This window comes from Arachis stenosperma, chromosome 10 (genome assembly GCF_014773155.1).
Source record: "Arachis stenosperma cultivar V10309 chromosome 10, arast.V10309.gnm1.PFL2, whole genome shotgun sequence".
NCBI lineage: Eukaryota > Viridiplantae > Streptophyta > Magnoliopsida > Fabales > Fabaceae > Arachis > Arachis stenosperma.
In genome coordinates, this window is record NC_080386.1 from 5730741 (window position 1) to 5753668 (window position 22928).

At 31.6% G+C, this 22928-nt stretch overlaps 2 protein-coding genes and 1 long non-coding RNA gene across 4 annotated transcripts; 1 reads left to right on the forward strand and 2 right to left on the reverse strand.

Annotated features, from left to right (window-relative positions):
• Positions 1–1384: 1384 nt before the first annotated feature.
• Positions 1385–5151, reverse strand: LOC130955053 (bifunctional riboflavin biosynthesis protein RIBA 1, chloroplastic-like). Its single transcript, XM_057881830.1, has 7 exons — positions 4921–5151; positions 4111–4489; positions 3798–4019; positions 3193–3515; positions 2750–2879; positions 2103–2399; positions 1385–2016 (listed from the first exon to the last, which is right to left on the reverse strand). The coding sequence occupies exons 1-7, from the start codon at positions 4974–4976 to the stop codon at positions 1747–1749; spliced, it is 1677 nt and encodes a 558-aa protein (XP_057737813.1). The 5' UTR covers positions 4977–5151; the 3' UTR covers positions 1385–1746.
• Positions 5152–15309: 10158 nt separating this feature from the next.
• LOC130954859 (30S ribosomal protein S2, chloroplastic-like) lies at positions 15310–17653 on the reverse strand. Of its 2 annotated transcripts, none has more exons than XM_057881641.1 (4): positions 17542–17653; positions 16933–17311; positions 16331–16509; positions 15310–16090 (listed from the first exon to the last, which is right to left on the reverse strand). In XM_057881641.1, the coding sequence occupies exons 1-4, from the start codon at positions 17604–17606 to the stop codon at positions 15310–15312; spliced, it is 1404 nt and encodes a 467-aa protein (XP_057737624.1). In that variant the 5' UTR covers positions 17607–17653. The 2 variants fall into 2 exon arrangements, with proteins under 2 accessions (XP_057737624.1, XP_057737623.1); XM_057881640.1 differs by having other exon boundaries at positions 16918–17311.
• Positions 15793–16489, forward strand: LOC130954862 (uncharacterized). Its single transcript, XR_009076435.1, has 3 exons — positions 15793–15877; positions 16029–16168; positions 16271–16489. It is a non-coding gene; the product is annotated as an uncharacterized LOC130954862 (long non-coding RNA).
• Positions 17654–22928: the final 5275 nt, after the last annotated feature.

A 22928-nucleotide genomic window follows, 5' to 3' on the forward strand; every position in this document is an offset into this window, starting at 1 on the left:
AGCTGAATTAAAATTATGCTTAATCTTCACTTAAAATTGATTTATGCTTCTTCTTTTTTTAAATAATAAATTTAAGAAAATGAATGACAGCTATGAGTTTTAAAATTATTCCGTGTCTAAAAGGAGGTTGGAACTTTTCTAACTTTAACTACACTTTTTAGTTGATTAGAATAATAGAATAATAGAATGTGAATTAGTATCATGTTCTATATTCTATTTCATTTCACTTTTTTTAAACATAAATATTATCGGTACATAAAAACATTAATATGATTGTTAATAATTAGTTATGTATTTAAAATATTTTATAAATATAAGTAAAATATTGGGTTAGTTGCGGCGGATTGAGCTGGTGCCAACACAAAAGAGGCGCATGTAACGGAGAAGGGGACACTGAGGTGGAGAGAGCATCAGAGCACGTGGTTGGTGCCAGATAAAGAGTCTCTCTCTCTTCTCTCTCTTGTCTTGTAGTGCATACAATTATGCCTACTAGAACCCTCTAGTTTCTTCTTTATACAAATGTACACTCCCATACACTTGTAGTTAACCTGGAACTAGCCGTTGAATGCAGTCATAAATGAATCAAGACTTGTTTATTTTGTAGTCAGAAATTAATTCAGGGTTCTTAGACATACACATGATTATGATTGAGTCAACTCAGATTCAATTGCACTCAGACTCCATCCCATTTTCTATCCATCTTCTCTTGTCTTTCTGAATTCAGCCCACACACAACACAATGATTTGTTTTATACTTTTAGTTTCAATATCATTTTTTTTTATACAAACGGGGCTATAAAGCCCAAAGGATTAGTTTTTTTTTTTCATTTGTCGAACTAAAAAATACCGTGGAAAAAAAAAAAACAAGTAAACACTCTTTTTGGTGAGGAAAGATTAATCTCCAATCTCTCTAAACACTAATCTCCAATCTCTCTAACATGAGTAAGATTTTTCTAACTAACTGGTTGGGAAGCTGTTTATTCTTCTCAGGGTCAGCTAGTAGAGAGAAAAGACAAATTTGGAATCCATCTCTACCACCATCTTCCTTAGTAAGAGTTTCAATATCATTTATTAGAGATTTGATCAAGATTCTAGAATTCAAATATCAGCTTGGTTTTTGGTATAGTTATGTTTGGATGTGATTACATTTGGATCCAAAAACAAAGAGGCTAAACATGTTTGTTACCTTCATTCCTAATTTTTATATTGAAATGAAGAAAAAGGAATATTACTTAAAATTGTTCTCAAAACCAATAATAGCAGATGCATCATACATTTTCCTTGATTTCATATCAGATCATATCATAGAGTTCCTATTGTACAGATTATTTTACATAACCACCACTCTAGCATGAGATCAAATCAAAAGTGAAAAGATGTAATATGAATGAATAGCTTCCCTTGAATTTATATATAAATTAGCAATAAATGTCAATGTGGTTACTCATTTGTGAGCAGAGTGTAGAAATATAAATTCCTTCAGACACAAAGGCAATACAATATTTTAATGTATAATGAAGCTCTCCATAAAAGGCATAGGCAATGCTCCCTAATATTATACACAGCACCAAGTTTCAGAGAAGGATCTTTTCTAAGGCCTATATAATTCTTTTTGACCTTGCCCTGAGGAAAATTGGGCAAATGAATTTGAAATCAATCAATCACCACCAGAACCTGTGTTATTTCTCACTTTTGGGATCCATTTACAGCATGCAGATTATTTTCCCCAAAACAAAGAATCCAGGTTTATAAGCTAGTAACAGCATTGGAATCATCTACACTGTTGGCTTCACCATTGACACTGCCATTACTGTTCAATTGGCTCTTAAACTCCAAGCCATACATGTGTCCCATTTTCACGCGCTTGGTCTCTAAATACCTCTTATTCTCTGGTGTGATGAGAGTTACCAGTGGGATTCTCCCTGTAACTGTCAAACCATATCCTTTGAGCCCAACATACTTTGCTGGATTGTTTGTCATCAACTTCATAGAATGAACACCCAAGTCTCTCAATATCTGCAGGTAGTTTAAAATTCAAACTCATTTCAGTGAAACTTTCAATGATCATGAATATTCTAGCCAGAGTATTACATATATATTACCTGCGCACCAATACCGTACTCCCTAGAGTCAACGGGCAATCCCAACTCCTCGTTGGCTTCTACAGTATCACGTCCATCGTCCTGTAGGTTGTAAGCACGAAGCTTATGTCCCAACCCGATACCCCTCCCTTCGTGTCCACGGAGGTATATCAGTACACCCCTGCCTGCAGCCTCGATCTGTTGCATTGCCAGTGCAAGTTGATTCCCACAATCGCATCTGGCAGACCCGAATATGTCTCCTGTCAGGCACTCCGAGTGTACCCTGACAAGAACATCTTGTCCATCACCAATGTCACCCTGTTAAAATAAGCAGCATTAAGAACCACATTGCTTAAAGTAGATAATGGGTAAGAAGTATAAACATCTCATTGTTCTGAAATTTTAAGCCTTCAAATCTCAAATTAATGTATACAACTATTAGAACTGTACTCTTGAAGGGGGGATTTTATGATATTTAAACTGCTACTTGTAGCCAATAATTTTCTAATTGCATTTGGAGAAATCACATTTAACCTAAACCACATGTAAATAAGCTGTGCTATCTCTAGGGTCTAGATGCTATATGTTATTATACATATCCAGAATGTTCATAAGCAATGCAATGTATATGTAGTGCAGTATAAAACACAAACACAAGCACTCCTCACCTTAACCATTGCAATATGCTCAATCCCATCTAGGAGTGATCTATAACAGTAAGCTGTGAACGGTCCCCACATTGTAGGTATCCGGGCAGCAGCAGCATGAACAACGAGTTTATCTCTCTTTCTTCTATATCTGCCACAACAAGCAGCATAATTCTTAGTCTTATAATATAGGCAAAAGATGTATGGAAGGCAAGGCAGCAGAAACCATGACAAAGGAAGTTAATTGAGGAACATGTTTTGCCAGTTTTAGTTTCTAAAAATATTTAAACCACAATCTTTATAATTGACCCATGGTATCCTCAATGACAAAAGTATGTACCATCCAAGTTATTTAAGAAAGCACAAGGGATTAAACTTATGATATCCACTATCTGCAATTGAAAGCAAAATCAACATAATATGAATAAACTTGTTTAAATATTCCATGAAATGTAGCCACAAACCTTATCAAGTCAGCAATAGACACGATTTTCAAATTTTCACGCTCTGCAAACTCACGAAGCTTTGGCAACCGAGCCATCGAACCGTCATCATCAACAACCTCACATAGAACTGCCACTGGATCCAAACCAGCAAGTACAGCAAGATCCACTGAAGCTTCTGTGTGTCCGGCTCTCTTCAAAACACCACCTTCCCTGTACTTTAGTGGGAAAATATGGCCTGGGCGGTTGAAGTCACCAGGTGTAGAATCCTTTGATGCAAGGGCCAATACGGTCGTTGCTCTATCTTGAGCTGATACTCCTGTGGAGGTACCATGTTTGGCATCCTACAAGTGGATAATGTTGAAATGTATTGAATTTCATGAATAAATGCTTAAACTAAACAGAAAAGTGAACTCCTGAATGCTATACTAATACAACAGAAGATAAATTTTCAATAATCTTTTAGTTGAAATCATTTTTAACTGTTAGTCAATGTCCTGTAGAATACTAGGCAGGCCTAAAAGCTATGCAGAATGCAAATAAAATGGAACTATTTATGTTTAGTTTCTAGTTGATGAAAACAAAGGAAAACCCAATGTGAAGATGCTTGCAAGAGTAGTCCATACCACCGTCACAGTGAATGCTGTTCGTAGTTTCTCATCGTTGTCTTTGCTGTTTACCATCAAAGGAAGTTCCAATCTTTCGAGATCTTCCTCCTTCATGCTCACACATACTATACCAGTTCCATGCTTCACAATAAAAGCCATGGCCTCTGGTGTTGCCAACTGCGCTGCCATTATCAAGTCCCCTTCATTTTCACGATCTTCGTCATCTACAACAACTACCATCTGCATCATAATCATCAATTCATTACAGTCACCTCCAATGTTCATATACCAAAAAGAATTGAATTGTTTTTCCTATAGAGAAAGAGTGTACCTTTCCCTGGCGAATATCTTCAATGGCCTCAGGGATGGAAGCAAAACCTTTGGTGGGTGCATCCAAATCAAATTCATCATTCTCAATGCTAAAACCAATGCTTGATAGCGTGGTATCCGTGGGCAGGGATCCAAATGCTATTGCATCAGGTTGAACCTCAATTCCAACAGAATTATCTTTGTCTAAATTCTCAACAGCACTGCCATTTGGATAAGAAAGTAGGTCACCTCCTCCAGAGATCAATGTAGCTTTGATCTTGGTTACAGCATTTTCGGTTGACGAAAATTTAGAGCTCAGCCGGACAAAGGGAAAATCAGATCCCTGTCCATTCACAATTGCTGAATTCAGTCCATTGAACAATTTGAACTGTTTGATTGCCCTATAATCAATAGAAGGTCAAATTAATAATTATAACATCTAAACAGAACACCAAATGAGAAAAAACCAAAGTTAGAATCCAAAATTCATGTGGCACAATGAGCAGATAGCTATTCAGCTGAGACATCCAAGTACATATTAACTTTTGCAGACAAGTTTTGGTGAGATATAGAGCCCAAAAGATTTTATTTTTTTCGAACAGCTTGGTTTTTGTAAAGTGAAAACCCCACCACACGTTCTATGAAAGAGGGGGGAAAACAGTCAACAGAAAAAGATGATCTTGAGGATAAGAAAATACTGGGCGGCCAAAATGGTTTGGTGATAACTGATCCCAAGAAATGAAAAAAAAAATAGAAATTAAAATATAAATCTAATTAAGATATAGAATGATAAATTCATTAGAGATGTGGTTGTTTGAGAGGGGGAACTTACCGTGTGTGTGAGAGTGCTGGTGAAGAAGAAGAATAGGAGAGATTCAAAGAAGCCATTGACGATTGAGAATGGCGAAGATGGAAGGTTTGGTTTGAGCAAATAAAAGAATTGAAAATAAAAATAAAAAAAACCGGTGGGGTTGTTAATTGTTGTCTCGGTTGTTGTTAAATATATATATAATAGAGAGAGTCAGAAGAGAGTTGTCAACTTGGAGATGAAGGACGCAACAACACTTCTTAAACGAACCAACCTGGAAAACCTGAAGTATATAATAAGGTGAAAATTCGTGAATTTGATTGCACCTAAGTTTTTATCATATAATAAAAAATTTAATTTTGATGTATGAAAAATGTTTTATACAGTCAATTTTATAAATTATCATTCAGACGATAAATAAATATAAAAAATAATTATTTTTAATATTTTATAGTTATATAATTGGATGTAAGTATAAAATTATTTTATTTTGATATTATATTAAAATTAAATTTTATAATAAATGGGTAAACTATGATTTTAGTTTAAATTTTTGGACTAAATTTTAATTTAATTTTTAATGTAATTTTTTATTTGTGTTAATAAATTTAATATTATTATACCGTTAAATTTGACAAAAATAATTAACAGAGCGAATGAATTGAAAAAATATGACCTTTAAATTTTTTAACAGTATTTCTTTTTTAATCTATTTTTTAATGTAAAATTTCAAGTTCTAGCAATTAATTATCAACCTTTTAAAATCATAAGAAAAATGTTTACATTATGATCATTTGTGAATACTATTGAGTCTATTTTAAAATTTTTTAGAATTAAAATAAAATATTTAAAATATTTTAAAATTAAAATAGAACATTTAAAAAATTAATAACTAAATTAAAATTTAATTCAAATATTAAAAATTAAAATAATATTTTATTCTATAATATTATCATCTTATTAAAAATTAAAATAATTTTTCTATTTTTGATTAAAAAAATATTACATATTTAAATAAATTTAAAATATCTAATTATAACATTTTCAAAATGGTGACATTTTGATTCTATACTATAAGATGCAAAAGTTTTAAGACAATCTAAATGGATATCCCGCATTAACTCTTTTCCTTTCTTTTGATTTCTCTCTCTACTTTTATTACTGATTTTCATTTCCTCCCGCATAACTCTCTCCACCAACTTTCTCTCTCTCAAATTTAATTAAGGTTTAAAAATATAATAACTCTTAAAAAATTTGATTTTGATGTATTTATTCATATAAAAATTTTCATACAATATTTTAATTATAATCATTCATTTAGATAATATTTTAAGTAGTGATTTTAAAATTTATTAATTATTTTTAAAATTATATGATTTGATAATTTTATATTTAAAAAATAAAAATAATTAAAAAATTTTCCTATGTCCCATGATGCTAAAGGTGTGTTGATGAATGGATTTATTTATTTTTTTAATTGTTTGGTAAAGTGTACTTTTTTATTTTATATTTTTTAAATGAGACAAAAAAATATGTAAAAGAAAATATTAAATGATGAAATATCATACTTTATCAAATAATTGAGAAAAAAATTAAGAGATCCATTGTGGATAGAATTTTTTGTGTTTTTTAAAATATCTTTTAGTCGATCAGATAATGAACTAATTTATCATAAATTTAAATTTTATTTAAGAGTTTGTGGCTTGTTATATTGGCCAATAAATTATTACATATATCAATAATGCTATACAACAAAATCTTTTTATAAATAAAATTTAATCAAATTAAATAATAAGACTTGAAATAATACTAATTATAACTCATTTTTTATTATGTTAAACTAATTTGATTAATAAAAAAACTTAAATATATAGTATTGTTCTACATATATAAGATGAGACTTATTAAATGGATTAGTAAACTATTTATTAAACTAATCTAAATTGATTAGACAGAGAGTTAATGAAGGATGAAATAAAATTCAACCATAAAAAAGAGAGAGAAATCAAAAGGAAAAAAAAAAGAAATATTGTACATAAATAGTGGGGTTGTCAATTTTTATTTATTTATTTATGTGTAAATTGCTACATTTTTTAGTAATTTATATTGTCTTCTTTTTGTTTGCAAATCGTGCTTAGATTTACGGTTTATGAGTGTAGTCAATTTTTATCTCATGTAGCAATTTATACGAAATAAATATAGAATCAAAATATAATAATTTTTAAAATATTGTAATTGAATAATTTTGCTTTCTAATTTTAGTTAAATGTATAATTTGTCTTAAATCTAACATATGGATTTTATTAAAGAAAAAAAATACGATTGCCCTAAATCTAACATATGGATTTAATTAAGGAAACAAAATATAATAATTAAAGTATTTGGAATTTATGTTAAAGATTAGAAAAAATATATTAAATTATTTAGTAATTTATTTACCTTCCTCTTAACCACCATGTCTCTTTTATGAATTATTATAAAAATATTAAATAATAAAGTTAAAATAAATAATGTTCATAATATAATTTATAATAAATGAATATTCTCATGATGTTATTTTACAAAAAAAATGACATTATAAATTGTTAAATGATTTAATATATTTAATTAAATATGTTTAATTATCTAACAATTTACAATGTCATCTTCACATAAAAATATTTTAGGAGAGTATTTTTTTATAATAATAGAAATTCATTGTTGTGTTTGATTGAAAAATTGTTAGGAAATGAGTTAAGATATTATTACTTTTTTAAATAATTAAGAAGGTGAATATTGGAGAATATTTCTTGGTGGCAAATTTCTTCTGGTATGGGGCGAATTGAGGTGGTGCATGGTGGGGTGAGCAATTACGTTTAGGCAACGAAAACGCCAAGAATGTTCGTGGATGGAGAAATAAAGTGCACTTTGACTATGAATATGAATATTAAATATTAAAATAAAATAATATAGTGGCCGGTATTGATTAAGGGTTACATCCAATGAATGAGGATGGCGGCTAAATATTTCTTTTTTAATAGTTTTATTGTTGTCTACAAAATTGTGGTTTTATTTTGACCATCACTTATTTGACTGTTATCCTCTCAGACCTCTCTAGTATTCATATTCATCAAATCATTATCATCATAAACTCATTTTTCTTTTGCCTTGACTGCTCAAAGTCATAAGGACGATGGGAAGCTTAGACATAAGCTGTCATGCTTGGAAAAGTTGTTTAAAAAAATGACTTGCAAAAGTTAATTATTTTAGAATTATATGATTTTGCCAAATTGATAAAAAATATAAAATATTATACAATATAAATTTTGTTGTGATAAAAATGAGTATATAGATGTTATTTATTATAGACGATTTATGTTCTCAAGGATAAATGTATTAAAAAAATTTAAAAATGTAAATTTTGTTGTAAAGATATATAAAATAAAGATGTATAAATAGAAGACTCTAACATTAAAATAATTAGCCCAATAATGATCTATATATATATATATATATATAATAATATTATATGTTGTAATGTGTATATATATATACAAAGATAGAAAATAGTATAAAAAGTAAAGAGAGAGAGAATTGCATAAATATATATATAAAGATAGAAAGAAATATTAAAAGTAAAAAAAAAAAGATAAAATTGCATGTGTTTATAGTAAGAGAAATAGAGAGAATATTTTGTTTTTTATTATTGTGTGTCTCGTACGTAAGGCTATGAAGCCTTATTTATAGTGGTACAAGATTAACTTTTTCAAGCTTTGGAAAGGTTGGCACCGTTTACATTAAAGGTTTGTATTATCCAAGCACCTTTTAATTGGATAAAAGGGTTGGTGGTCATCCATACTATAACACTCCCCCTTGGATGACCATTCAGGATTATACCTCGTTAAAACCTTACTAAAGAAAAACCCAATGGGAAAAAACTTTAGTGAAGGAAAAAGAGTACAAAATCCTTTGTGATGGGGACTGCCTCATTAAAAACCTTGTCAAGAAAAACTCAATGGGAAAAAACCTGACCAAGGAAAAAAGAGTACAGCCTCCCCCTCTTGTCGACATCATTTAATATCTCGAAATCGGCGCATCCCAATTTCATGTACCAATCTTTCAAAGGAGGATTTTGGGAGTGACTTTGTGAATAAATCTGCCAGATTGTCACTTGAACGGATCTGTTGGACATCAATTGTCCCTTGATTTTGAAGGTCATGAGTGAAGAAGAATTTGGGAGAAATATGCTTTGTTCTATCACCTTTGATATATCCACCCTTAAGTTGAGCAATGCATGCTGTATTATCTTCAAACAGGACAGTTGGAGCTATCTTATGATCAATCAGTCCACATGATGACAGAATATATTGAATCAGACTCCTCAGCCAAAAACACTCGCGACTAGCTTCATGAATCGCAATATTTCAGCATGATTAGAAGATGTTGCTGCTATCGTCTGTTTCGTGGACCTCCATGATATAGCTGTACCACCATATGTGAATAGGTATCCTGTTTGAGATCTCCCTTTATGTGGATCAGACAGGTATCCGGCATCTGCATAGCCAACTAGTAGTGACTTGGATCCATAGGGATAAAACAATCCCATATCAACCGTTCCATGAAGATATCGAAAAATTTGTTTGATTCCACTCCAATGTCTTCTCGTTGGAGAGGAACTATACCTTGCTAGTAAATTCACCTTGAATAATATGTCAGGTCGCGTATTATTAGCAAGATACATTAGTGCTCCAATGACACTAAGATATGGTACTTCAGGACCAAGAATATCTTCATTTTCTTCTTTAGGACGGAATTGATCCTTTTCCACATCCAAAGATCTTACGATCATTGGGGTACTTAATAGATGTGACTTATCCATATAAAATCTCTTCAAAATCTTTTCTGTGTATGTTGTTTGATGAATAAAGATCCCGTCTTTTATATGCTCGATCTGCAGGCCGAGACAAAATTTAGTTTTTCCAAGATCTTTCATCTCAAACTCTTCTTTTAGAGTTTTTATAATTGTTGGAATCTCTTCAGGAGTCCCAATGATATTTAAATCATCAACGTACACAGCAATTATAATGAACCCAGATGTAGTTTTCTTTATGAAAACACATGGGCAGATATCATCATTCTTGAATCCGTTTTTGGCCAGATACTCAGTAAGACGATTATACCACATTCGTCCATATTGCTTTAGACCGTATAAAGATCTTTGCAATTTGATTGAGTATAACCCTTGCGAATATTCCTTGGATGGTTTAGATATCTTTAGTCCTTCAGGGACTTTCATATAGATATCCCGATCTAATGAGCCGTATAAATAGGCTGTTACCACATCCATTAAATGCATATGCAGTTTATGATATGCAGATAAACTGACCAAATAACGCAATGTTATCGCATCCACTACAGGGGAATACGTTTCTTCATAATCTATACCGGGCCTTTGTGAAAAACCTTGTGCCACAAGTCGGGTTTTATAGCGCACAACTTCATTTTTCTCATTTCGTTTTCTCACAAATACCCATTTGTATCCAACAGGTTTTACATCTGCAGGTGTACGGACTACAGGTCCAAAGACTTCACGTTTTGCAAGTGAGTCTAATTCAGCCTTCATGGCTGCTTCCCATTTTGGCCAATCATTCCTTTGTCGACATTCTTCAACTGATCTTGGCTCAAGATCCTTACTTTCATGCATGATATTTAATGCCACATTATATGCAAATATTTCATTGACAATTGTCTTATTTCGGTCCTATTTTTCTCCTGTAAAGACATAATTTATCGAGATCTCGTCATTTTCACAATTTTCAGGTACCTGAACGTCTTCTGGCGTTATATCAGAATTTTGGACAACTGCTGGTGTCTTTACTATGTCTTTTTCAACAGGAATCGTATTTACCTCTTTTCTCTTTCGAGGATTTTTATCTTTGGAACCGACAGGCCTGCCACGCTTCTGGCGTGTATTTGCTTCCGTGGCTATTTGTCCTACTGGGACATCAATTCGAATTGGGGCATTTTCCACCCTGCCACGCTTCTGGCGTGAATTTGCTTCAGTGGCTACTTGTCCTACTGGGACATCAATTCGAATTAAGATATTTTCCACTGGTATATAAGATTTGGTTATCCTCTTTGTATCGGAAAATGCATCAAGCAATTCATTTGCTATTCTTTGCAAATGTATAATCTTTTGAACTTCTAGTTCACATTGCCCTGATCGAGGATCTAAATGCATCAACGATGATGCATTCCAATTAAGTTCCTTTTCAGGAAGCTTATTCTCTCCCCCTAATGTTGGAAAATTTGATTCATCAAAATGACAATTCGCAAACCGGGCTTTAAATACTTCTCCTGTTTGTATCTCAAGATACCTTACTATAGAGGGAGAATCATATCCAACATATATCCCCAATTTTCTTTGGGGTCCCATTTTGGTGTGATTAGGTGGTGCAATGGGAACATATATCGCACACCCAAATATTCTTAAATGGGAGCCATTTGGCTGCTGGCCAAAAGCTAATTGCATAGGAGAGAATCGATGGTAACTCGTTGGCCTCAAACGAATAAGTGCTGCGGCATGTAAAATAGCATGCCCCCAAACCGAGGTTGGGAGATTTGTTCTCATAAGCAAAGGTTTAGCAATCAATTGGAGGCGTTTAATAAGTGATTCTGCTAACCCATTTTGTGTGTGAACATAAGCCACTGGATGTTCAACACTTATTCCATTAGCCATACAATAAGCATCAAAAGCTTGGGAAGTAAATTCACCAGCATTATCAAGACGAATTGCTTTGATTGGATTTTCTGGAAATTGTACTTTTAATTGAATAATTTGAGCTAGTAATCTCGCAAACGCTAGGTTGCGAGAAGATAATAAGCACACATGTGACCATCTCGAAGATGCGTCTATCAGGACCATAAAATATCTAAAAGATCCACATGGTGGATGAATAGGTCCACATATATCACCTTGAATCCTTTCTAGGAATTCAAGGGACTCAAATCCAATCTTTACTGGTGATTGCCTTAAAATTAACTTCCCTTAAGAACATGCAGCACAACAAAATTCACTAGTTTTAAGAATCTTCTGGTCCTTTAGTGAATGTCCATGAGAGTTTTCAATAATTCTTCTCATCATGGTTGTTCCCGGATGACCCAAACGGTCGTGCCAAGTTATGAATTTATTTGGGCTAGTAAACTTCTGGTTTACAGTGGCATGTGATTCAATTGCACTAATCTTAGTATAATACAATCCAGATAAAAGTGAGGGTAATTTTTCTAATATAACTTTCTTATTTGAATCATGAGTTGTGATACATAAATACTCATGATTTTCCTCATTCATAGTCTCAATATGATATCCATTTCGGCGAATATCCTTAAAGCTCAACAAGTTTCTTCGAGATTTGGTAGACAACAGTGCATTATTTATTATAAATTTTGTTCCTCCAGGAAACAAAATTATAGCTCTTCCGGAGTCTTCTATCACATTGCCTGAGCCAATAATAGTATTAACATATTCCTCTTTTGGCACAAGATGGGTAAAATATACATCACTTTTGAGAATAGTGTGTGAACTTGCACTATCCGCAAGGCATACATCTTCATTACATATCCTTGCCATTCTCTTAAAAAACAAATAATAATAAAATGAGTAGTATGCACAGTTAAATTGAATACTTGATCAGAATTATTTTTCTAAGAAACACTGTACATAAAATAATGTCATATACTGAAATTTTATTTTAAAATTTGACACATTTAATAATTTCAAAATTCATAAACACTAATATTTTATTATTTATGTACATCACATTTGAAACTCAAATACATAGAAAATAAAACTTAACAATAAGTTCTTTACATTATTTATTTACATATATACTTCACAATCCCACATATTAAACTATTCCATCATTAATCAAATGACCAATATTTCCTTCAGGATCCTCAAAGAAATCAGATACACCATAATGAGTGGTGGAGTTCTCAGCATCATTTGAAACAAAATTTGTTTCCTTTCCTTTGTCGTTCTTTTTCAAAGATGCCTGGTAAAGATCGACTAGGTGCCTTGGGGTACGACAGGTACGAGACCAATGGCCCTTTCCACCACAGTGGAAACACTTCTCCTCGGTTGATTTATTCTTCCCGATATTTCTTTCTTTATCCCACTTCTGGTGAGATCCTCTCTTTTGAACATAATTCTTTTTCCTTCCATAATTTTTCTTATTATTAAAACCTTGCCATTTACCTCTTCTGGGATAATTTGCCACATTTACTTCAGAAAATGGGGCAGCGCCAGCTGGGCGCGCTTCATGATTTTTCAATAACAACTCATTGTTGCGTTCAGCAACAAGAAGGCAAGAAATTAACTCAGAATATTTTTTAAACCCTTTCTCTCGATACTGCTGCTGCAAGAGCACATTCGAGGCATGGAAGGTTGAGAAAGTTTTCTCCAATATATCATGATCAGTTATTTTTTCCCCACACAATTTCATTCGTGAGGTGATTCGAAACATTGCAGAATTATATTCATTTATAGATTTAAAATCTTGTAAACGCAAATGCGTCCATTCATATCGGGCTTGAGGAAGTATCACCGTTTTCTGATGATTATACCTTTCTTCAAGATCTTTCCAAAGATCTGCAAGATCTTTTAATGTAAGATATTCATTTTTCAATCCTTCGTCAAGATGACGACGAAGAAAAATCATGGCTTTGGTTTTATCCTTCTGGGATGCATTATTTTCAGCCTTAATAGTATCTCCAAGATCCATTGAATCAAGATGGATCTCAGCATCTAATATCCATGATAAATAATTGTTTCCAGATATATCAAGAGCATTGAATTCAAGATGAGAGAGTTTCGACATAATGAAAAATTTGTTACCTGAGTCTTCCTAAAAATTTGATCAGAATCTCGTGCTGATAACGTGTTGTAAAGATATATAAAATAAAGATGTATAAATAGAAGACTCTAGCATTAAAATAATTAGCCCAATAATGATCTATATATATAATAATATTATATGTTGTAATGTGTATATATATACAAAGATAGAAAATAGTATAAAAAGTAAAGAGAGAGAGAATTGCATAAATATATATATAAAGATAGAAAAAATATTAAAAGTAAAAAAAAGGATAAAATTGCATGTGTTTATAGTAAGAGAAATAGAGAGAATATTTTATTTTTTATTATTGTGTGTCTCGTACGTAAGGCTATAAAGCCTTATTTATAGTGATACAAGATTAACTTTTTCAAGCTTTGGAAAGGTTGGCACCGTTTACATTAAAGGTTTGTATTATCCAAGCACCTTTTAATTGGATAAAAGGTTGGTGGTCATCCATACTATAACAAATTTTACTTTGCCTATAAATAGAGAAACAAACTTAGGAACAATTTTACACATCAATATAACATTTTTTCTCTCTCTAGGTACAATATAAAACTTTTTTTTTCTCTTTCTCTCTTCATATACTACAAATACAATATTAATATATAAATTATGGTTATTATGGTAGAATATTAATATTAGTGAATATTAATATTAAAATTTTTTATTTACACTTCTTTATTTTATCTTCCTTATTTATTTATTTCACAACAAATTTTTATTTCATAACTTTTTAATAATTTTATCACACAAAAGGAAGCATTTTCATAAAATACAAACACAACAAATTATTTCATAACTGCTTCTTAATAAAATTGTTCAAACAGATTATTTCAGATTTTATTTTTCATTTGGTATTATTTTTGGTTGTATTCTTGATTTTTTTTATCTCCTATGTTTTCGGTCCAAGATAGTCATGCTTTGAGATGAGGCCCAAGAGGAAAGTATTATAAATAGATATGGACATATGGCTAACAAAAAAACTGATAGCCCATGATAGCCCATACAGTGGTTAACCCACATGATAAAAAAAGGAAAAATAATAGACAAGTATAACTTTGTTCTTGTTGTTCGTTTGGGCTTCGGCCCAGACATGACAAAAGATGAACCTTTTTCTGGAAATTGGAATATAGATATATTCTGTGGTGCCTGACCAAAAATATATTGGACTCTAATACCACTTGTTGGAAAGTGGTATTACCGTAAAAGAAAATCAAACGCGAATACATAAAATAAAAATGACATTACATCCAACTCAAAATGTTAAGATAACAAATTAATAGATCTCTCGTCTTATAAACTCCCGACTCTTCCTTACTTTTTTAAATGTGAGACTAATTTCATACACTCTTCACACTTGCAACATTAACATAATCAACTACTAGAGTTCTAGTAGGTAAGATGTGATTTAAGCAAGATGCAATATATCCATATTCAAGAATTTTATACATATGGTTCAGCATAAATCAGAGGTACTCCTCAACTTAATCAGTCTCAAGTGACCAAAAGCATGACCAACTTCTGTATATTGTTAAGAATTTTGCTCATAGTTAGAACGACCCTCACAAATTGCAAACACTAATCTACTAAGAATTAATCTGATTGATGCTAGAGCATCATCATTAGCTGGAATCGAAATGTCTGCAAGATCTGGATCACAATTTGTATCGACTAAACAGATGGTTGGAATTCCCAAAGTGATGCATTCTCTAAGTGCAGTATACTCCTTTTCCTGATCAACGATTATCACGATATCAGGTAACCTTGTCATGTATTTAATGCCACCCAGATATGTTTCCAAGTGATTGAGTTTTCTCTTGAAATTGGCAATATCCTTTTTCGGAAGACTCTTGATTCTGCCTGTCTTCTGTGTTATCCTCAAGTCCCTGAACTCCCGAAGCCTTGTTTCTGTGGTATACCAATTGGTTAACATGCCGCCGAGCCATTTCTTATTAACATAATGACACCGAGCTCCTGTTGCTGCTTGTGCTATTAAATCAGCTATTGTCTTCCTAGTGCCAACAATTAGGAATTGTTTCCCCTTGCTTGCTGCATCGAAAACTAAATCACAAGCTTCTGATAAAAAGCGAGCTGTTTTGGTAAGATTTATGATGTTGATACCCTTGCGTTTTGTGGATATGTAAGGTGCCATTTTCGGATTCCATTTTCTAGTACCATGGCCAAAATGAACTCCTGCTTTCATCATCTCTTCCAAAGTTATGTTCCAATATCTTTTTGCCTGCTTTGTAGGAACTGAGGCCGAGGCGGCTACGGCAGCATGAACTACTAAGTTATCTCTCTTTCTTCTATATCTGCCACCACAGTATGTGAAAGAACCAAAAAAGAAACAAGATTTGAACAGAAGATACTCCACAATCAATCATCACAAGGTAAGTACAACAAATATCAGGTGTATAAATTTTGATATAAGGCTCTTTTCAAATATTTAAGACAGCATAAGTGATTTAAGTTATGGTATTTGCATTTTTAAGTAAAATCTAGACAGAGGACATGAATGCATATGCATAAATGAAACTTCAATGGCCACAGACCTTAGCAAGTCAGCAATGGATGCAACTTTATCACTTTCATGCGCTACAAACTGACGAATATTTGGCAATCGAGCCATCAAACCGTCATCAACAATCATCAAACCAGCAGGTGCAGCATGATCCACAGTCGTTGCTGTATCGTCGACCGATACCACTGTGGTGGTACCAAGTTTAGCATCCTGCAAATGCATAGTGTTGACATGTATCAAATTCAATCAATAAATGCTTAAACTAAATTTAAATTAAAAGAGAGGAATCTTGAATACTATAATAAACATTAGATGGCAGATTTTCAGTGTCTTTCTCAAGTTGAAGACAGTTTGTTAAAGATTATCAATGTTATGTAAATTACTTAGGCACAAAAGCTACCATATCCAACAAACTAAATGAATCATACATGTAAAAATTAGATAAAAGATTTTCTGTTAATCTTCTCCATCAAAGGAAGTTCCATTTCTTTTAGATCTTCCTCTTTCATGCTCACACAGATTATCTCAGTTCTATGCATAACAAACACCAACCAATAACAGTGACCTCCACTGTGCTAACAAGAAAAAGTTATAGGAAAAAGAAAAAGACTTTTTTACCCTCAGAGAGTGTACCTTTCCCTGGAGAATATCTTCTGTGGCCTCAGGAATGAAAACAAAACCCTTGGTGGGTTCGGCCAAATCAAATTCATTGTTGTCAACAGAAGAATCAGTTCTTGTTAGCACAATTTCTGGTGACACTGATCCAAATGGTACTGCATCATCAGGCTGTAACTCAATTCCAACAGATTCATAATTTTCATTTATATCAAATCCTCCTCCTCCTCCTACTCCAGATATCAGTGTAGCTTTGATTCTTTGTCTACAAACAGCAATGTCACTTGGAAAAAATTTGGAACTGAGATGGATAAATGGTAAATCATATCCATTTATCATGCAAGTATTTATGGTGGTTAGTGTTAGTCCATTCTGCAATTTGTAGTGTCTGCATGCCCTATACTCAGCACAAGATAATCATGAAATTATAATCATTATAACATGCAAATATCAAATAAAAGGAAATCATAAAAAATAACAAAGATAAGAAATTTATTGATACAGAGACTTCATGAGCTGATATATATTACACTCCCCCCCAAAAAAAGAGATTTTTGTGGCCGTTTCTGTGTGTGTGTGTGTGTGTGTGTGTGAGAGAGAGAGAGAGAGAGAGAGAGAGAGAGAGACCTTGAGTGGGAGAGAAACGACAAAGAAGAATAATAGGAGAGATTGGAAGAAGCCATTGGGTGCATAGTGAAAAACGCAGACTTTGAATGAAGAAGGTAGGAACTAAGCAGGGTTTTGTTTGAACAAAACAGGTTTTGGGCTTATAATCATCATTATCAATATATAATATGCTTTTTTGCAGTAATATATACCCCTTCTTTCCTTTTGTTTCAGTTTTCACCATCATCATCATCATCATATTTATTACTTTTGGAAGGTTATCAGGTGTACCGGGAACACCGGTATTCTAGCTATTTTAACCGTTGATCTGAATTAAAAAAAAATATATAATATATATTAATTAAAATCAACGGTTAAAATAATTGGAACACCGATGTTTCCGAGTACACCTGATAACTAATGAAAGCAATATTATGACTACTAGTTACATACATTTACTCAATAAACTAGTTATTATATATTTCTATATTTACATATATTTTATAGGAAAGCTTTCACATATACCACACCACTTTAGTGGAAATATGCTATTTCATGTACGGTTCGTTTTCAAGTTAATCATTTGTTTTTTACTGTACATGGAAATTACCAAAGAATCCCTAAAATGATAAAAAAAAAAAGGCTAATCTAATAAGCAGCTTTCATGCCACGTTGAATTGAAACTGCAGCCAATTGAGCCAAATTATTATTCTAATGGCTTGAAGTTATTGGATAGCATTTCGAACTTGTAGAGCTGGACAAATCCTGAAAAAATTATTGTAAATGATTTGGCCATAATTTCACCTTTTTTTCTCATTTGTGTCCAATCATAATTTTTTTACAATACAATTATCCTTCAAATAAAATTTAAAAGAAATACTAAAAAATATTAAAATTTATTATTTTTTATTATTAATTAATAAAACAAAATATGCCGTTAAATTATTAAACTAAAATAATTGGATCAATAGTCAAAATAACGATAAAAAAATAATAAATTTTAATTAGGAGTGTTAGGGAGTCAATAGATTTTGTGATCTATAGTCATTAATTAATTATTATTAATATTTTTAATGATGTGAATTTACATCTAATAGTATGGAATTACTTATTTTTCTTTTGTTAGTTAAATACTAACCAAATTTTAATAAAAGTACCAGCCTCCTAAACTTTTTCAATTATCCTCTAACACTCTAACAATTTTCAAAATTCAATACACATTTATTAATACAGTACTTTTTACCATCCGGAATAATTAAAATAAGGATTTAATTAACTTATGTTATAAAAATAAGGACACATTTTAAAAAAATAACAATAGATTTTTTTAATACTTTTAATGTATTTAATGCATTGAAAATATAAAAATAAATCATTTTTGTAATAATTTTTATAAAATATATATTTTTTAATTTTTATAGTATGCTTAATTTATGTTCTTAAGACACAAATTAGCAAAATTTTTAAAATAATACTACACAAATAAAATAATAAAATTTATATATTTAGGATAATTCACATAAACAATTCAAATGCACTTTAATATTACACTAATGTCTTAAAATAAAAAAAAGGTAATTCTTTATATCTGATTTACTTGTAAGTTTTACTAGGCATGCTTTATATATTACTTTTGGGCAATCCTCTCAACAACTAAGAGATCCATTCGAAAAATAAAGAGACTAGCTAGTTGAAGTAATGAGCTCCTAATATACCAATATTGGGGCTCATTACTTCAATCGAAATAATAAAAAATTATTTGGTCTTTTTAGTTAGAGCAATTACTTAGAAATACATTTTTGAAATATCTCTTCCTATCTGATAAAAAAGGATCCCATGATCTTGAACTGATCTTACCTGGGATTGCAAATTTTAGTTGTCTATGAAGAACAGATCTAATTATATTAGTGTCTATAATGGATTACTTTGTATAATACTAATCGAGGGTCTCATTGGTAATTGCTACAAGATCTCTACATTAGAATCCATAATTATGGTTATATATCCGAGTCCATTAATATGGAACATTCTCCTTTTCAAGTGAAATCTCCTAGTATATGAAAGAGTGAAAAAGTGCTTTCGTTGTTGTAGAATAAGAAGTCTTCGTATCTTAATGCATGTATTTAATTTATTTGGAGCTATTAGAGAGGGATCCACTTTTTGGGGAATATGAGTTAAAACAATAACAAGAATATTTTTAGTGGAACATCTTTCATAATTGCTGGAGAGATAGTTCACTAATAGACCGAGAGATAAGTAATTCGACTCATTTACATCCATTGGATAATGGAGATGGAATAGCCGTTGGTTGGTTAGGACATCCTAGCTTTAGAGAAAAAGAGGAGCGTAAACTTTTTGTAAGATGTATGCTTACTTTAATTTTTTAATTTTTTTGGGACATTTTCAGTTGTTTTGATCATGGTTCTGAAAATCAAACCGGACCGGTTGGTTCAACCGAAATAACCAGGAACCGGTCACCTAACCGGTCTGGGTAAGGTCAGAAACTGTCTGGCAAAAAACCAATAAAAAAATCGGTCGAATCGAAAGTTAACTGGTGAACCGGAAGAACCGTCCCGTTTTTTAGCGGTTTTTGGTTTGAAAGTAAAAGTGCTAAACGGCGTCGTTTTGTCTCTTGAGAAAAAAAAAAAGAAAAGGCTAAACGCGGCGTAATAATACGGGCAGTACAGAAGGCTCCCTCTCCCTTCACTTTCACAATTCACACAACCTAAACCTTATCAGAGAACTCAGACAAGAGCAACCCCCACCAACAACTGCTTCTCACCCTCTTCTCCTCATCGTGGAACATCGCCATCGCTCGCGCCGCTCACTTTACCGTCGCACGTCGCTCATCTTGTGGAGGCGAGGAAGAAAGAGGAGGAAGGAAGCTGATGATGGTTATGGTGTGTTTGCCGGCGGCAGTGGAGGTGGTCGCGGCGGCGTTCGGGTCAGAGGCTAGGAGAAGAAACAGTGAGAGAGGGAGAGGAAGAGAAGGAAGAAAGGGGAAGAAAAGAGGAAGAAACAGTGGAGGCGGTCGGCGGCGTTCGAGTGTCGCTGCATGCTTCTTCAATGTCGTCGGTGGTAAAATCTTCGACTCTAACCTGGTCGTTCTTCCCTGATTTAAGTTTCTAATTACTAGCAGTAGCCAGCAAGTTTGCAGCTCCCCCGATCTGAGATCCAGCGGTATCACGGCGGCCAGATTTGAGATCTACCTCTCCTTCTCGTTCACCCACTACTCTATCAATCTGAGATCTGTTTATTTTTTCTTAATGCAGAGTTCAATTTTTGAATTCCTGCTGTTGTCAGTATGATAAATCTTTTCTTTCTTGCTGTTGTGGAAATTAGAATCCCTAGGATTTGGAGTTGAGTTAGCATGAGTTTTTGTGGAATCTTGATCTGAAAGAAGCGTTAGAAGCATGCGTTTTTTGTAATTTCAAAGCAATTCAAATTGTATATGAGTGTTTGTGGTGGTTCTTGAAGTCTGCAGTGTTGAATCTTGGATTTGGTTGCTTTTGGAGGAAATGTTAGAGGTCAAGGGCATCCCTAGGTAAGTTTGGAAAGAAGAAGAACATTTTTTTTTTTTGCATTTTGTGTCTTAAGACTTGTTCTTGTTCTGATGATGTTCTGTATCAATATTTGAGAGACAACTAGTATGCGCTGAACTCTCTATTGCTAAGATCAGTCTTCTGAAACCAAATTTCAGGCCTTTTAATTAAACCGGTTCAACTACGGTTCGATCCGATTAACTATTGAACCGTTGAACCAGTTACTTGACTGGTTCAATGACCGGTCTGGTTTTCGTAACCTTGGTTTTGATAGACGGAGACAGAATTATTAGAGCCGATATTCCTTTTCGAAGTATAGTATTAAACAGGTAAATGTAAATTACTTCTGCAGAATAAATGTAAAAACTAAAAAAGATAATTAATTCAATAAAATGTAAATTATAATGTCATAACCATTTCTTTATCCACACCCACAAATTTATTTAATTTCTATTCATATTTTGTGTTGTGAACAAACATTTTTATTAATACGACGATAATAGAAAAAAAATTAATGCATTATAAAAATATCGACGACTAAGCTGTCGATTTTAATATTTTATTTTTAATTTTTTTTAGCACTATCGACAGCAAGCCGTCGAAAATTATCGACGGCAGAAATAGCCGTCGATTTTTTACGTCGAAAAAAACGCTTTTTCTTATAGTGATTTATATAATTTTTATTTTTTATATTTTTAATATATAAATATTATAATTGGATGATTTTATATTCTACTTTAAAAATTTTTTATGATGTTAAAATTATTATTTATTAGATATTAAATAAGTTCATTAAACAAGTATATTTTACATATTTATCCAATACTTAATAAAATAAATTAATTAACAAAAAATAAAAATTAGATTTTTTATATCTTATAAGATAAAGATAACTTCTTTATTTGACAAGAATTATTAATATTTTTTAATTAAAAAAACTAATCATGATTATATGTATTATTAAATATATAATATTTATTTGATTGTAAAAAATTTTAATTTTTATTCTTTTTTCTATTAAAATTTAGAATCATCCTATTCAAAACTTTTTTATAGATAAATTGTGATAAGAAACTGGGTACTAAATTTATCATAAAGATCCATAACAGTACTAAAATTTAATAACACAAATACACTAAACAATCACCAAGATTTAGTAAGGAGTGACATAGCTACTAAACCATAGTATGCAGTAGATTCATTATTTAGTATATTTATGTAGAAAATAAGTATATACAATTATTTTTACCGAATCAACCACTTACAATCATTTATACAATCTTTACATATATCATTTGAGGTTAGAGATGAGAATAAGTTAAGGCAAACTGATCCCAAAATTCAAGTTCAGGTCATTAACACAATCTGAACTTAACTCGCGAATTGATTTAAATAATAATATAAATATAATCAATAATTTTATATATATAAATTATAACTTATATATATTATTTATCTATCAATTATAGTTTATTTTTATATTAAATTTACATAAAAAGATGACTATAAAATTTTAGCAAAACATTAATTAAATTTATTACGTTTTACTTAGTTCATCTTTATTCAACTTCTAATAAAATAAAAAAATATTCAATTTAGAATGACAAAAATAAAAAGCGATGCACACTCGTTTTAATAGACTTCAGTACTAAAAAACTCGGGAATTGGGGACCTAAGGTGGGAAATGAACTCCCAAAAGTTTTAAAAAGTTTTTAGTAGTTAGTAATATTAGTTTAATTATATGTTAATATGTAAGTGTGTGTTAGTATGTAGTGTCTACTTATGAAATATTTTGTTAATGTACTATAACGATGGATTAGTATAATAATTTTTATCAATTTATGAGTAGTGTATAATTAAAAATAA